General features: G+C 34.6%; 1 protein-coding gene across 2 annotated transcripts in view; it reads left to right on the plus strand.

Annotated features, from left to right (window-relative positions):
- The window catches only part of Pard3b (par-3 family cell polarity regulator beta), a 986,773-nt gene that overhangs the window by 512,217 nt on the left and 459,756 nt on the right, over positions 1-14,800 (plus strand). For both annotated transcript variants that reach the window (XM_077803361.1, XM_077803362.1), the window contains 3 exons: positions 5,191-5,277; positions 10,979-11,104; positions 12,580-12,938. In XM_077803361.1, coding sequence (XP_077659487.1) covers positions 5,191-5,277; positions 10,979-11,104; positions 12,580-12,938 — 572 coding nt within the window. The remainder of the gene's footprint in view (positions 1-5,190; positions 5,278-10,978; positions 11,105-12,579; positions 12,939-14,800) is intronic.

Raw genomic sequence — 14,800 nt, forward strand, 5'->3', positions numbered from 1 at the left:
CCTTGGAAAATTCTAGTAATAATACTAATAGCTGATAGTTTCTGAACTTCTTGTATATGCCAGATAGATATATCTGTGTAATGTATATATGCTGTGTTCTCCATTTTTCTCATTAAAAACAGCAACTCTTTTATTGCTGAGTAATATTCCATTGTGTATATATGTACCCCATCATCTATTGAAAGGCATCTAGGTTGGTTCCACAGTTGAGCTTTTGTGAATTGTGCTACAATAAACATTGATGTAGCTGTGTCCCTGAAGTATGATGTTTTTAAGTCCTTTGGGTATAAACTGGGTCAAAAGATGGTTCCACTCCCAGTTTTCCAAGGAATCTCCATACTACTTTCCTGATTGGCCACACCATTTTACCCCACATCCTTGACAAGACTTACTGTTGTTTGTATTCTTAATAGCTGCCATTCTGACTGGAGTGAGATGAAATCTTAATTTTGATTTGCATTTCTCTAATTGCTAGACGTGTTGAACATTTTTTCATATATTTGTTGATTGATTATATATCACCTTCTGAGAAGTGTCTGTGCATTTCTTGGCCCATTTATTGATTGTGTTACTTGTTTTTTGTTGTTGTTGTTGTTTAGCTTTTTGAGTTCTTTATATACCCTAGAGATTAGTGCTTTATCTGATGTGCAAGTGGTAAAAATTTTCTCCCAAGCTATAGGCTCTCTATTTACCTCACTGATTGTTTCTTTTGCACACACACACACACACACACACACACACACAATGGAATATTACTCAGTAATAAAAGAGAATAAAATTATGGCATTTCCAGGTAAATGGATGGAGTTGGAAAATATAATGCTAAGTAAAATTATCCAATCACCAAAAAAAACAAATGCCAAATGTTTTCTTCCATATAAAGAGGCTGATTCATAGTGGGGTTGGGAGGGGACGTATGGGAAGATTAGACAAACTCTAGATAGGGCAAAAGGGGAAGCAGTGGAAGGGAGGGGGCAAGTGATATAAAAGAAAGTGGAATGAGATGGACATTATTACCCTAAGTACATGTATGAAGACATGAATGGTGTACAACCAAAGTAATGAAAAATTGTATTCTATATGTGTAATATGAATTGTAATGCATTCTGCTGTCATATATAACAAATTAGAATTAAAAAATTAAAAAATAAAAACAGCAACTCTGTTAGGGAAGTCCCTAATCTTAATGTCTTCATTATATAAGTGAGGAAACTGAGACTTTGGTCTTTAGTTTAAATGTCTTGCTTAGACACCTGAGTTAAAGTCACCCCAGGAAAAAATTTTCTTCTGAAATAAAGGACCTTCCCCTCCTGTTCTCAATCTTCTCTCCATACCCAAGGAAGAAGCCTGAAACCAAGCTGAGTAGTCTTAATGCAAATGTCCATTTGCATTGTGTGAAAAAATCAGACCTACAAACATCTGCAACTTTTATTGTATTTTCTGCCTCAAGCTTTACATCTTTTCTCTGGATGGAAAACAACTGAAGCACTTAACATCTAGCTCTGGCAAAGTAGCCATTCATAACTACAGGCTGATTTTTATCCACTAATTCTATAGCTCACCAGTACCTTGCTCCTGAGCTCTTAGATTGGCTGCAGCTGGTCCCAGTTATTGAGTTAATTTTGTCAAGTGGACCTTAGGGCATTTAGTTTACTTAATATTAGTTGACTTAGTGCTTTGTGACTATCTGCTTGTTTTACTTTGCCTTAAAAGTTGCATAAAAATATTTGTTTTGATCTTGGTGAAATAATCCTATTTTTCTTCTTTGTATAGCAAATGTTTTTCCTTTACCATGATCCATGGTTCAATTTTTTTATCTGTTTCTCACAGTTTCTGTTTTTTTTTTTTAACACCACTAGAATTTCCTTTTCACCTCATTTTCTGCATTTTTTATTCCTACTCTACCATGCAACTTACCTTCTGATGACTGTACTCTCCTCTAAGATATAAGTGAAAATGTGCCTATCCTGCTCACCAGGCCCTGAACTGCTATACTTTGGGTTTTATCTAAACAAATAGCATTAATAGACTTGTTTATACATCTTTGTAAAAATCTTACTCTTTAGGAGATATGTTCAAATAATTCTGTCCAGTTGTGCTTAAGGTGCTTACATTCCATGAAGTGGGTATACACAGAGGTTTATATAGAACTCCATTAAGTATTTATAATAGAGTGGGGCGATTTTTTATTTTAAAATTTTATATATATATATATATATATATATATATATATATATATATATATATATATAATGTTTGAACCTGTCTATGAGAAATCCTTTTTCAAATGTCATTATTTCCATTTTGAGATAATGGATAGCATTTGATAAAGAAATATGCTGAGACATGATCTATGTAAAATTTGCAATGCTTGTTAATAAACAGACTTAAGTTTTTATAAGTATTTGCATATTGCAGCCTATAAATGGAAGCCAAATATTTTTTAGTGCTATTGTAACATTTTTGTGATAGTAATCTAAGTTGTCAAAAATCTTTATAGCCAGAGAATGGTGATTATTGTGTGTAATAGTAATTTAAATGTTTACTCTGAAATATTAAAAAGGGGAATTTTATAAAATAAAAATGAACCTTAAAAATAGCATTCTCCCAAACATTTTAGCATTTTAAAACAAGACTGATTACTTAATCAAATTATAATATTTACTTTATTAACTGAATGTAAAAATACAGGATTGACAATTGCTAAAAATAGATATCAATGTCCAGTGTGGCATTGCACACCTGTAACCCCAGATACTTGGGAAATTATAGCAAGTTCAATGCAGCCTGGGCAACTTAGAAAGACTGTCTCCAAATAAGAAATTTTTTAAAAGGCTGGGGATATAGCTCAGTGGTTGAGTGTTACAGCATTTAATCCTAAGTAAAAAAAAAAAAAAAAAAAAAAAAAAAGAAAGAAAGAAAGAAAATAAGAAAAAGTAAGTATCAGTATGATATATAGAATTTATCATATTTTATGGGAGGGTTTTTTTGTTTTTGTGGGGTGCTGGGGATTGAACCCACAGCCTTGTGCATGCCAGGGAAGCTATCTACCAACTGAGCTATTTCCGCAGCCAGGAGAATAATTTGTTTGGTTTGGGTTTTGGGTTTTGTTGTTGTTGTTTTGGTTTGGTTTGGTTTCGTTTTTTTTGTAAAATAGAAAAAAAAAGACAATTCATAAACGCCATCATCTATAAAAGCCATCCTAGAAATTCTTGCAGTAAAACCTTGAGGACTACATTGGTCTAAACATTACATTTGAAAACCTCTATGTATTACATATTGATGCAATGTATTACCATGTGGATACTTGATACATTTACCAGGGGAGATTTTTGTTATGCTAAAACTACAAAAATGCATTATGAAGTTCAAGATAATATTGTTTTAATGGTTAAATAAGACTTTAATCTTGGGCTGGAGTTGTGGCTTAGTGGTAGAACACTTGCCTGGCATATGTGAGGCCCTGGATTTGATCCTTAGCACTGCAAATAAATAAATAAATAAATAAACAAACAAACAAACAAACAAATAAATAAATAAATAAATAAAATTCCATTTACAACTAAAAAATATTTTTTAAAAAGAGTTTAGTCTTTTTTAAACTTAGAATGTAAATGCTTTGGGTGTAGTCTTCTTCACATGACTAAAAGTGCACTATAAATATATTATTCTATAAAAATTATTACTCTGGTCCATTAAAATCTAAACAACTTTTTTTGTCCACCATGCATTTTATACTCAGGACTTAAAATGTATGCCTGTATATGACTGTCCATGTACATATATTCTATAAATATTCATATCATCACCTATATAAAGAAGAAACATTTCATCCTATATTATTCTTAAGATTTGTTTTGTTTTTAACTTTTATTCCAGGCATCTGATATAACTTGCTTGACTGAACACGTTTTTATGTATGTCAGTAATACCTGAACAAAACCCATTAGAAATTTATTATCAGATTTGAAATTCCATCATCTTCCACAAATGCTGGAAACTGATATGCTTTTTCTTCTTGATAATAGGCTTGCAAGGAAAACACATTAAAAGTAGGCCTCATTCATTGATGAGAATATATTTCATGTATTTACTTTAGATTTCAGATCATTTAAGGAATACTTTGGGCTTAGTGAATTCAGCAGGTATTTTACTTTCTTAATGCTATTCTCAACTTTGCAGCAAGGAGCCAGAATTCCACCATTTTCAATTTGGAACAGAAAAGCATTTGTCGCAGCTGTAGCTCTTAATTTGACATATAGTTTCAGGTCATTTTCATGTAAATAGAAAACAATAGAAACCTGCTTACAATTTCCATAAAGGGGATGTTTGCTTCAACTTTATCATTTTCCTCTAGCAATTTTATTTTCTCTCTCTGGGATTAAAAGAGCCGATAATTGTTCACAGTTATTATTTTTCATCTTTATAAAAACTTGTTAGTTCCAGTCTTTATTACTCAAAAGCGCCCAGTGCCTTCTATATTGGAGTCATACACACTACCCATTAATGTTTCTATCTCATCCTTTTCTTAATCTGGGCTAGGTTAGGCAGGTCAGCTTTTCTATTTCTTTCTATAATACATTTTCTCCCGGTTTTGCAACCTCTTTTTCTACCATAAAAAATTAAATAAATAAACTAGCATGTGAAAATTTGGAATTGTTTCATTGAATACAGCTGATACAAGTTTAAGTTTTGATTTATGTTTCTTTAAACATGCCCAAATGTATTATCAACAGTAGCTTCACAGTCATTATAAAATGTAATTCTGTGTTTTTTTCTAATAAATATTTTATTTCAGTTTTTACTCTGTTTTTGCAGGGGAGCTAACTTTTTGCTTAAGCATAGATACATTTACTTCCATGTGTTTTACAGTAATTTTCAAGTGAGTCTTATTGGAAAGAAATTTCATTTTTGTGTATCACTTTTTAAATATATTGATTGATGCAGTTTAAATGGGAAGTTATTTTTGTCATTTCGATTGTTCCTCTTCTAGTGGTAAAAATAAGAAATCACCGTCTTTTAAATTTTTTTAATGAATCTTCTGAACATACCTGGAAATCATGTACTCCTTTGGCTTTGCCTGGACTGGTACAGTAGTTGCTATGGTCCTGGGGGCGGGGGCAGGGGTTGAAGTGCCCCATCTGATTTTCAGCAGAGATTCATCCGTGCTTCTGTGTTTTCCTGCCCCAGTGATATGACAAGAACGGTGGAGATTTCTGGGGAAGGAGGCCCCTTGGGAATACATGTGGTGCCCTTCTTTTCATCTCTGAGTGGAAGGTAAGATGATTTCCTGGTTTCAGAAGCTCACACTAATTAATGGAAACCCTGAGGAGCCCACTTTTCCAGTCATTCTTCAGAAAAGGACCAAGTGTGAATTTCTGTTATTCACATAAACACCTCAATATATACTTTTGTTAGCCTCAGATGCATTAGAGGCAAAGCTAAATCATTTACTTCTAAGATGTAATGAAAAAGGAAAAAAAAAAATGTCCCTTGCAATTTCTCTATTTGAATTAATTATAATGCTTTTTTAAAAAATATTCTTGTCAGCAGCACATAGTAAACAGAATCATTGACAAAGGTTTTAATATATTGTTAAACAAATATAGCTATTGAGGGGCTGGGGATGTGGATCAAGCGGTAGTGCGCTCGCCTGGCATGCGCGCGGCCCAGGTTCGATCCTCAGCACCACGTACAAACAAAGATGTTGTGTCCGCCAATAACTGAAAAGAAATAAATATTTTAAAAAAAAATATATATATATATAGCTATTGAAAATTTTTAATTTTAAAAGACACACTTCAACAAGTGAAGGTAATTTCTAATTTATATTTCCTCCTATTCCTCAGGCATATAGAGCTAAGAATAATAAACATTCAATATTCTAGTAGCTACATCAGATATCATACATATATAGGTACATATATATATATATGTATATGATGATTTTGCTATAGAAGAAAAATGACCTCCTGCTATTTATTTTTTTCTGAAATAACATTTAGAACATTAAAAATAATTTACTACATTCTTTCAGAATTTCAAATACATTATATTACTAAGCCCATACTGGTAAATGGCAGTTTAGAGCCTGTCAGCATTTCTTGGAAGCCACATCTATCTAACTGAATATAAAATTTGTTTTGTTGACAGAAATGAAAGTGTATGCCCTGGACCTAATATTATCACTACTATAACAAACTTATGGACCTAGTTTCCTGTATTATGTCACTTTCCAATAAGATGACCGCCTTTAGCACAAGATTAATTTGACAATGATTGCCAGAAACTTAAAGGAAAATAAGTTTCTTGGTTACATGATGTTTTAATGACTTTACTAAATGGATTTTCTTGAATGCACCATCAAAAGGTAGAATGATTTATTTTAGCTTGGGATGTCAGTCACAAGAAGGGTCCACTGCTTCTCACACAAAACCCAGATCTTCGGACTCATCCTTACTCCATTGCTCTTTCTAGAACTAAATTTTCCCAAAAGATTATGTAGTATTAATTTACTAGTCCTGAATGTTTACTCCATTCTGTCTGCCCTCTAGCAGGAAAAACAGACTCAGCCATGATATTTTGGTTGGCACCATATTCAGCAGGTAACCATCTGCTACCTGTAATTGCAAAGTCATCACCCTTTTTTCCTTTTTGCAAATAACATCTGATGCCAAGCTCTTGCTGGAATGAATGTTTCCTCAAAAGAAGTGAACCAGAAAGCTAGTGGCTCTTACTGTCTAGTTTCCTGTATGTGTTAATAAGCATGTTTATAAATGTTATGGGTTGTGGCACAGGACAAACTGAGGTTGTTTTTGATAGACAGGGTGGGTATTTACTCATTTCTCATGAAATGAGAAATTCTAATGGCTTCTGGCAGAAAGGTATTCGTTGAGTCTTGTGGAAAACACCAGAGTGCTTAAATTACCAGGCCCTTTAGTTTAATGAAGCTGGAATAGAACACAAGATCTTCCCAATTTCCAAAAATGAGAAAATATACAATGTGACAGTCACCATACTTCATTTCCAATAGTTTGAGAAACAAGCTGGCCTTACAGACAAAAGAAAAAAAAAATCAACTATCTCACTTCAAATAAGGAAAACATACTAGAATGTATCGATTTCCTCCCTTCTTCTTTCTGGTTCTGATTCCTAGCATAAGCCTGGTAGAATACTAGAAAGAGTATTGCAGTTGGATTCAGAAGAATTGGAATTAATCCCAGTGTTCATTTTATATGACCTTCAACAAAGTCCCCCAAACTTGTCTCTTGTGAATACCTACTTCACATCAAGGTTATGGGGATTAAATCACTTTAAAAAATGCAAAAGCTTCTTGTAAAACCCACAATGTATGAATGCATAAATTATCAATCAGTATTTTGATTGTTTTGGCTAAAATAAAAAAGCTTGATTCATTATAAGTTCATGGTCAACTGTTAAGTAAGTTAGAGAAATAGTTCTATTATTTTTTGCTATCCACTAGTATTATAGAAAGGAAATTTAATTAAAAAACATTAAAAATAATATGGAAGTGGAGACATGAGCCAATAAAATTTAAGAAGTAATGAGTGCAGGCTGAAATAGCACACTTAACTCAACCCATGTGTCTAGATGCCACTGCATGTAGACAGCATGTCAGACAAGTGTCTGACTTCATAATGCCATATGGTTTCACTGTGTGAGCACCGGGGCTTCGTTAAGGTCATAGTGGCAGACTTAGCTCTTAATTTCCTTCCATTTATTGGCTTGTGTCATTATTTTAAATTAGAATTTACATCTAATTCTTTATTAAGACTACTGTAATTGGCTTTGCCTCCAAAGTATTTTCTTTTTCATTTAGAAAAACTACTGTCACACCTGTTGTTGAATATGAAACCTAAGTTTGAACTGTTTTGATACCTTAGCACAGGGATGTTTATTGCTGCTTGTCTTGAGGGCCATTTGCCTTCTCAATAGAAAAACAAACACAAAGCAGCACTAAATCCTTGCAAAAAAAGAGCAATTTAACTTTATTTGTTTAAAAAAATGAATCTGTGCTATTTTTTTTTAGAGTTAAAAACATGAAATCTATTTTTTTTTTCAAAAAAGATGACACAATAAGCTCCATTTTACAGTAAAGGTACCTAAAGATGACTGAGGAGGAGGAGTGTTGGGGAAGAGGGGAGAAGAGAAGACATTCAGACAGAACGCGAAGCTGGCAGGGTGACGAGGCCTTGGGATACAGTGGAAGGGCAGGAGAGGGGCAGGGAGAAAACGGTGGTGCCTAAATGGTTATTTGATGAGCAAGAAGCAATTGTTACTTTTTTAATTCTGTGGGGCTGTGGATTTCAGCATCCTTGATCACTGCTCATTAATGCAAATTAACTGGTTAGTCTCAGCCTATAATTCCTCGACAGCGTTAATCTTTAAATCCTGTGAGTTTTGATCCCAAATGAGACAGCTACCACAGCCCACCAGTCTGGAGCGTGGAGGGTAATGAGACATGATTCTCTGAGCCTTCTCATAGTGGTCTGGATGACATCATACTGGAGGGGATCTACCCCTTCCATGGAATAGAAAGGGCAGGAGTATTTTGTTGCCAGGGACCAAACTAATAAAAATCAGTCCGCTTTACGTTTTACCGAAATTCCCTCTGACACATGGGTTTTACAGTGGGGCTTATTCTGTCAATAAATTTTTCATGGAAAGTTAGGTTATTTAGATCAGTGAGGTTCACATAGCACACTCCAGCTGTAATATGCTAGCTAAATTGCAACCCAGTGGCCTGAAAGAATTAATTCATCTCCCAAAATGTGAGATTAAATCCTAGGGAGTAACATTACATGACTGATGATGTACTGAATTAAATTAAAGGAAGACTTGAATGCTTGTTAAAAAAAAAAATCTCACTTACATAAACTAGTTTATAACCACATGTGAGCCTCCTAATGGATCATGTTATTGTGAATCCACCATAACAAAAAATCCAAAATGTGAACTAGAAGGTTTGTTTAATTTAGGGGAAAAAACCAATTATGATCTGTTTCTTCATTTTTACACGTCCAATAGTTCAATTTTTAATATTATGATGGTAACACAGAATATGTTTAATTTACAAACCTGCTGGAACTAGGAAATGAAGCACACACCCCGGCCCCATACTGGTCCCTGTGACCCTGAGTCTGCCTTGCGGTAGGTGGTGTGACTATTTGCTGTTCTCTCCTGCAGCAGCATACTGTATTCATTTAACATTTTTGAAGACTTAAATATCACTGCATGTGCCTTGCCTTTTGACGTCTTGAGATGATATGAGCTCATTAAATGAATGGAGGCCTGGAGGCAGAGGCTCAGCTCTGTGGCTACTCTAAGCAGGAGGATTGCTTTCTCCTGGACTTTCATTATAGGCTGCCCTTTTTCCATGGCTGACCCTATTATTCACACATAAAATGTGCTCATATTTTATTTAGATTTGAAATTTAATGCAAAGGGACTATGTAATAGCACACAGGGTCCTATACAAAAGAGAGTGACTGAGTGGGAAAGCGGGAACAAGGCACATGGAAATGGCAGTTTTTCCACAGCCAGGAAAATCCTCTTAGAGGATAGATCCGTCTTTCTGACTGTAGGATACAACTAAGACCCTCTATACCACCAAGGAAGGAATATCTCCCAAATGATTAATAGCAAAAATAGATACAAGTTCAATTTCTCGTTATTGGTTTTAGTTTGGGTTTTATAAATGTAACCAAGTACAGTCGGCCCTCTTTATCTATAGGTTCCTCATCCACAGCAGATTGCCTGTGGATCAAAAATATTTGGAGAAATTAAAGTACATCTGTACTAAACGGGTACAGACTTTTCTTCTTGCCATTATTGCCTACACAGTACAGTACAACAGTTAATTATATAAATTATAAGTCATCTAGAATGATTTAATTACAGGAGAATGCAAATACTTTGCCATTGAACATTCACAGATTTTGGCGCCCAAGGATGATGATCCTGAAATCAAACCCCCATGAATAGCAAGGGACAATTACATATAAAATGTAATTCTTATTGCTATAGTTTTCTTCTTCCTTTCCTTCTTTTCTATCCATTCACCTTCTGACTCTTAGTCAGAAACACAAAGTCCCAGGAGTTCTAGGTATCCTCTCTAAATCTCGCCTCTTCCCTTTTGAAATTTCAGACTACTCTCCCCAAAGCCCAGCGTTCATCAGCAAACAGTGGGTGGTGGGTGTTCCATACCAACTCCATCAGATTAGGTCTATTCAAAGCCCCTCTAGGTCACACTGGCCTCCTATCCAGTGTTAACTCTCAAACCCTATGTTGCCTCTGAGTTTATCAATATCTCCACTTCTATTGGACTCTAAGATATTCACCAATTCACCTGGCCCTGCTCTACAACCTTATCTCATACTCTATCTTGAGAACAGAGAAAACACCCAATGCCTATTTGGTTCACTATAGTAACCAATGGGCTGATCTTCCTTCAGAGTAATAGGATCTAAGCTTAAATATTTGTTTACTTCTTAAAATGCAAATTAGTGGTAGACGCAGTAAAATTGCAAAGAGCCACCATGAATTCCTAATTCCCTCCCATTACATAGCATCATGCTGCCAATCTCAGCCTTAAATTGGGCTTACTCCTTATGGTCAATTGTGAAGTGCTTCCCCAAACCACAAGTCTTTGCTGTCCTCAACTCCACTGAGCCATATTGGCCTTTCTAAGTTTGCCACAAGCATGAGAAATGGGGTCCTAGATTAATGTTCTCTGAATTAATGTTTATGTATATTTGCCTTGAAGGATCTTTTCTTTTACTGAGTTTATGTGTGTACGTGGTTTTGGATGAAGGATTTAAATAACAATTGCCTGAATAGAAAGCATAATTTATTTCATAAATAGAAATCAATACTAATTTCTGAATAGTTGCAAGTGGAGAAATAATGAGCATATTGTTATTCAGTAATTCTATTTCAACCTAAATTTTGCATTTAGGATCCTAGGACTCTTCATCCGAGGCATTGAAGAAAACAGCAGGTGCAAACGGGAGGGACTCTTTCACGAAAATGAATGCATTGTAAAAATCAACAATGTGGATCTGGTAGACAAAACTTTTGCTCAGTAAGCATTTTTCCATTGTTTTATTTGCTTTATCATCCCCCTAGAATGGTTATAATCATTACTGAACTCATTATGATCAAAATCAGAGGTAGAATTTCTGGTCATTTCCCTTTAAATGACCTCCAGACATGCATTTTGGAATGCGTTTTATGTCTTAGCACACTCAAAGGTGGCCCACATGGGTCCCAGACATCTCCAGGAACATTAAGCCACAGAATGGAGGAAGTTTTCCTGCTTGGTTGTCTTGCTGGGGCATCGATGGAGGGGGTTTGTTTTTCTTGGGATGTGGGTCAGTTAGATTGATATTTAATAGCTCTTTTCACAGACTGTTAGTTCAGCTTATTAATTAACTGGCTTGATGTAAGCCGTCTGCCTTAAACCAAAGAATCTGTGAGAAATGTCTATGAGGATTCAGTGAATAATATAAGCAAAAAACAAAAATTAAAATGCTCTCTCTCAAGAAGTCATCTCTCCAAATGTGAAAATTTTATGGGAGTAATTTCCTGTCCACTAGAATAAGAATATATAGCACCCTGATACTACACATATGTTTTTAAATATATGTTGGCACTGTGCTGAGATTTCATGAGGAAATCAGTACTGATACTCCATAGTAATAGTAAGCAACCTCTCTTGTTTCTGACCCAACTGTTCATAATACATCTTTTCTCTGGGCATTAGTTATCAACAGTGTGTGTGTGTGTGTGTGAGAGAGAGAGAGAGAGAGAGAGAGAGAGAGAGGAAGAGAGAGAGATGGGGGGTACTTAGGGGAATTAGTCATCAACTGCTTAAATGGTGAAAGAAATGAAGCCTTAAAACACTCCATTTTGTTCAACAAAATGATAGATAATATTGTAATAATTATTAATAATGGTCTTGTTTGATATGCCACAATGCATTTTCAAGGACTTGATAGGTATGCAAGACAGACATGATCATCCCTGTTTTATAGAAATGGAAAACAAAGGTCAAAAAAAATCAGTCTGGAGTTATTATGAAGGAGAAATTGATTTGCAATCAAGCAAAAAATAACCTATTAATTATCTGATCAAAAATACCAAATGATTTTTTTCACTTAAAATCAAAGTTTACCTTTTTATATGTTCTTCAGTAATTAATGCTGGTTAGACTTTCAGATTTAGAAACACTTTACAAAAATGTGGGTCTTTGGATAAGTTACTTAGTCTCTCTGAGCCTCAATTTGAGTTTGCAAAATGAGAATTAATTATATATACCTTGGTGGTTGTAAAGAAGAGTCAATGAGAAAATTATGCATGGTCATCCTGCACGTGTAGCCCAGTGGGCAGGTAGTAGTGGTAAACTCTGATGTTTAGGTAGCACAGTCATACTGGTAGTAATATGGACAGTGTCTTGTGCCTGAGCTCCTGTGCGGAGCCTGGTTGCCTCTGTGCTGGAGTACTGTGGAAGGTAGCTGCTAGCCACTGTATCATGACACATTTACTGACTTTTTCAAGGGCACAAGATGTCTTCCGCCAGGCAATGAAATCCCCAGATGTGCTCCTTCACGTGCTTCCACCTCAAAACCGTGAGCAGTATGAAAAATCAGTCATTGGACCTCTTAACATTTTTAGTAGCAATGATGGAGTTTTGAGAACAAAAGCACCTCCTCCTGTCCATGGGAAATCTGGAGTAAAGACAGTAAATCTCACAGGAACAAATAGTCCTGAAGCAGATGCATCACCTTCTCTGCAACAAAACAAGAGTCCCCGAGTACCAAGACTAGGAAGAAAATCTTCATCTCCCTCACTCTCCCCTCTCATGGGGTTTGGCAGCAAGAAAAATGCAAAGAAAATTAAGATTGACCTAAAGAAAGGTAATTATTAAATTATGCTTAATAGCATTCTATTATTGTAACATGTAAAATTGGTTAAGAGAAATGCATTAAGCCTAATTTAGTTAATTCTCCCTTTATTTAATTGTATCAAAGAATAGATTTAAGTGTATACTTAGGTAACTTAAATTTCTTGAAATTGTAATACTTTCTTCTCTTCTACAGAGTATAGATTATTTGAAACAAGGAAACAATAAAGACATGTTGGAGAGTGGGAAAGAATCGTTGCAAACTTGATTGAGGCCAAGCAATATTGTATTCTAACTTAACACTAAATAGGAACTAAAATCCAGTTGTCCCAGTTTCAAGCACAATTAGTAATGTTTTAAAGCATCCTTTAGGACAAGTCCAACAAAGATATGGTCTCTGGTTCCTTAGAACAATTTTATATAAGCAAAAAGTTGACTCTTCAGAAAGCAAATATATGATTATTAATTTCACTGATTCAGCATTACAAACACTGTTTTAAAACATACCTAATTTTGAGCACATGTATAATCTTTCTTCATTCTTTTAAATTTTTCTATCTATTACAAGCACAAATCAGTGAGACTAGATCATGTATACCCATGTGTACTTATGAAATACTATATACACATATCCACACATAAGGTGTTCATGGGCTATTATGTTTCTTGTTCATTTTGAAACTTTTGTCTAATATTTCCTTTCCCCATTACAACTTTCTAAAATCCTTTGTTTTTCAAGACAATTCAAAAGGAACCAAGATCTTATAGATTCTTTTCTGAATTAATAGAGAATTTAGTGGTTACAAGGTAATTTTAGAATACCTACAAGTGTATTTCAAAATATGTATCTTTAGTTGTTCTTAAAAGAGTCTCTGATAAAACTTTTATTCACTTATAAGAATCCTATACTGGAAATAAAATGTATTGAATAAGAAGCATAGATCCTTAATTGCTCAGCAATTAAGCTTTTTTATTTAAATGCATCTGTTGTAATCTATGTACAAATAATCCAGCTATGCGTAATATGTGAAGTTAGGTTCTTTGAGGACATAAATATGAGTCATAGAATCACTTTAAAAATCTATAAGAGGGCTGGGGATGTGGCTGAAGCAGTAACACGTTTGCCTGGCATGCGTGAGGCGCTGGGTTCGATCCTTAGCACCACATAAAAAAAAAAAAAAAAAAAAATTAAAAAAAAAAGATGTGTCCACCGAAAACTGAAAAAAATAAATATTAAAAAAAAATCTATAAGAAAGACTTGAATGTAAAAATAAAGAATATGACATCACAGGTATACTTTGGGAAGATTAATCTAGAATCAAATAGATATACTAATGAAAAAAACAGACAATAAAGGATCAGTACAGGATGTGTTGCCTGTGTCTAAATGCAGAAATATAATACATATTCCTTAATAGATGAAAGACTCTAGGAAGGAAGGAAGAGAAATTACAATCGTTGCTGATGTTCTCAGGGCAACTTGCATAATGGAGATGTCATTGATAGAAACTAGAATTTTAAGTAGGTGAGGCTATTGGAAAAGATCAGAATCTGAATTAGAGAAGGAAGTACACAGTGAAGTTTGAAATGCATATAGTGATATCTAGAAAACGGATATCAAAAGGAGAGATTAGGGCCAAGGGGATCTTAGTCTTTCCTATAGGGAGATAATATAGGATCCAGTAGCTGGCCAAAGCCATGGGACAAATTCATCCTAAATAGAGCCTTGGGAAACATTTGTGTTCATGTGGGAAGACAAGGGTATGTACTAGTGACAGATGTTATATGATCACAGAGGTAGGATAATAATCAGAAAATAAAAACATTAAAACCAAGGGGAATTAATTTCAGAAAACAATTGGTGGGAAGTGTCAA

This window comes from Urocitellus parryii, chromosome 1 (genome assembly GCF_045843805.1).
Source record: "Urocitellus parryii isolate mUroPar1 chromosome 1, mUroPar1.hap1, whole genome shotgun sequence".
In the NCBI taxonomy this organism is placed as follows: Eukaryota; Metazoa; Chordata; class Mammalia; order Rodentia; family Sciuridae; genus Urocitellus; species Urocitellus parryii.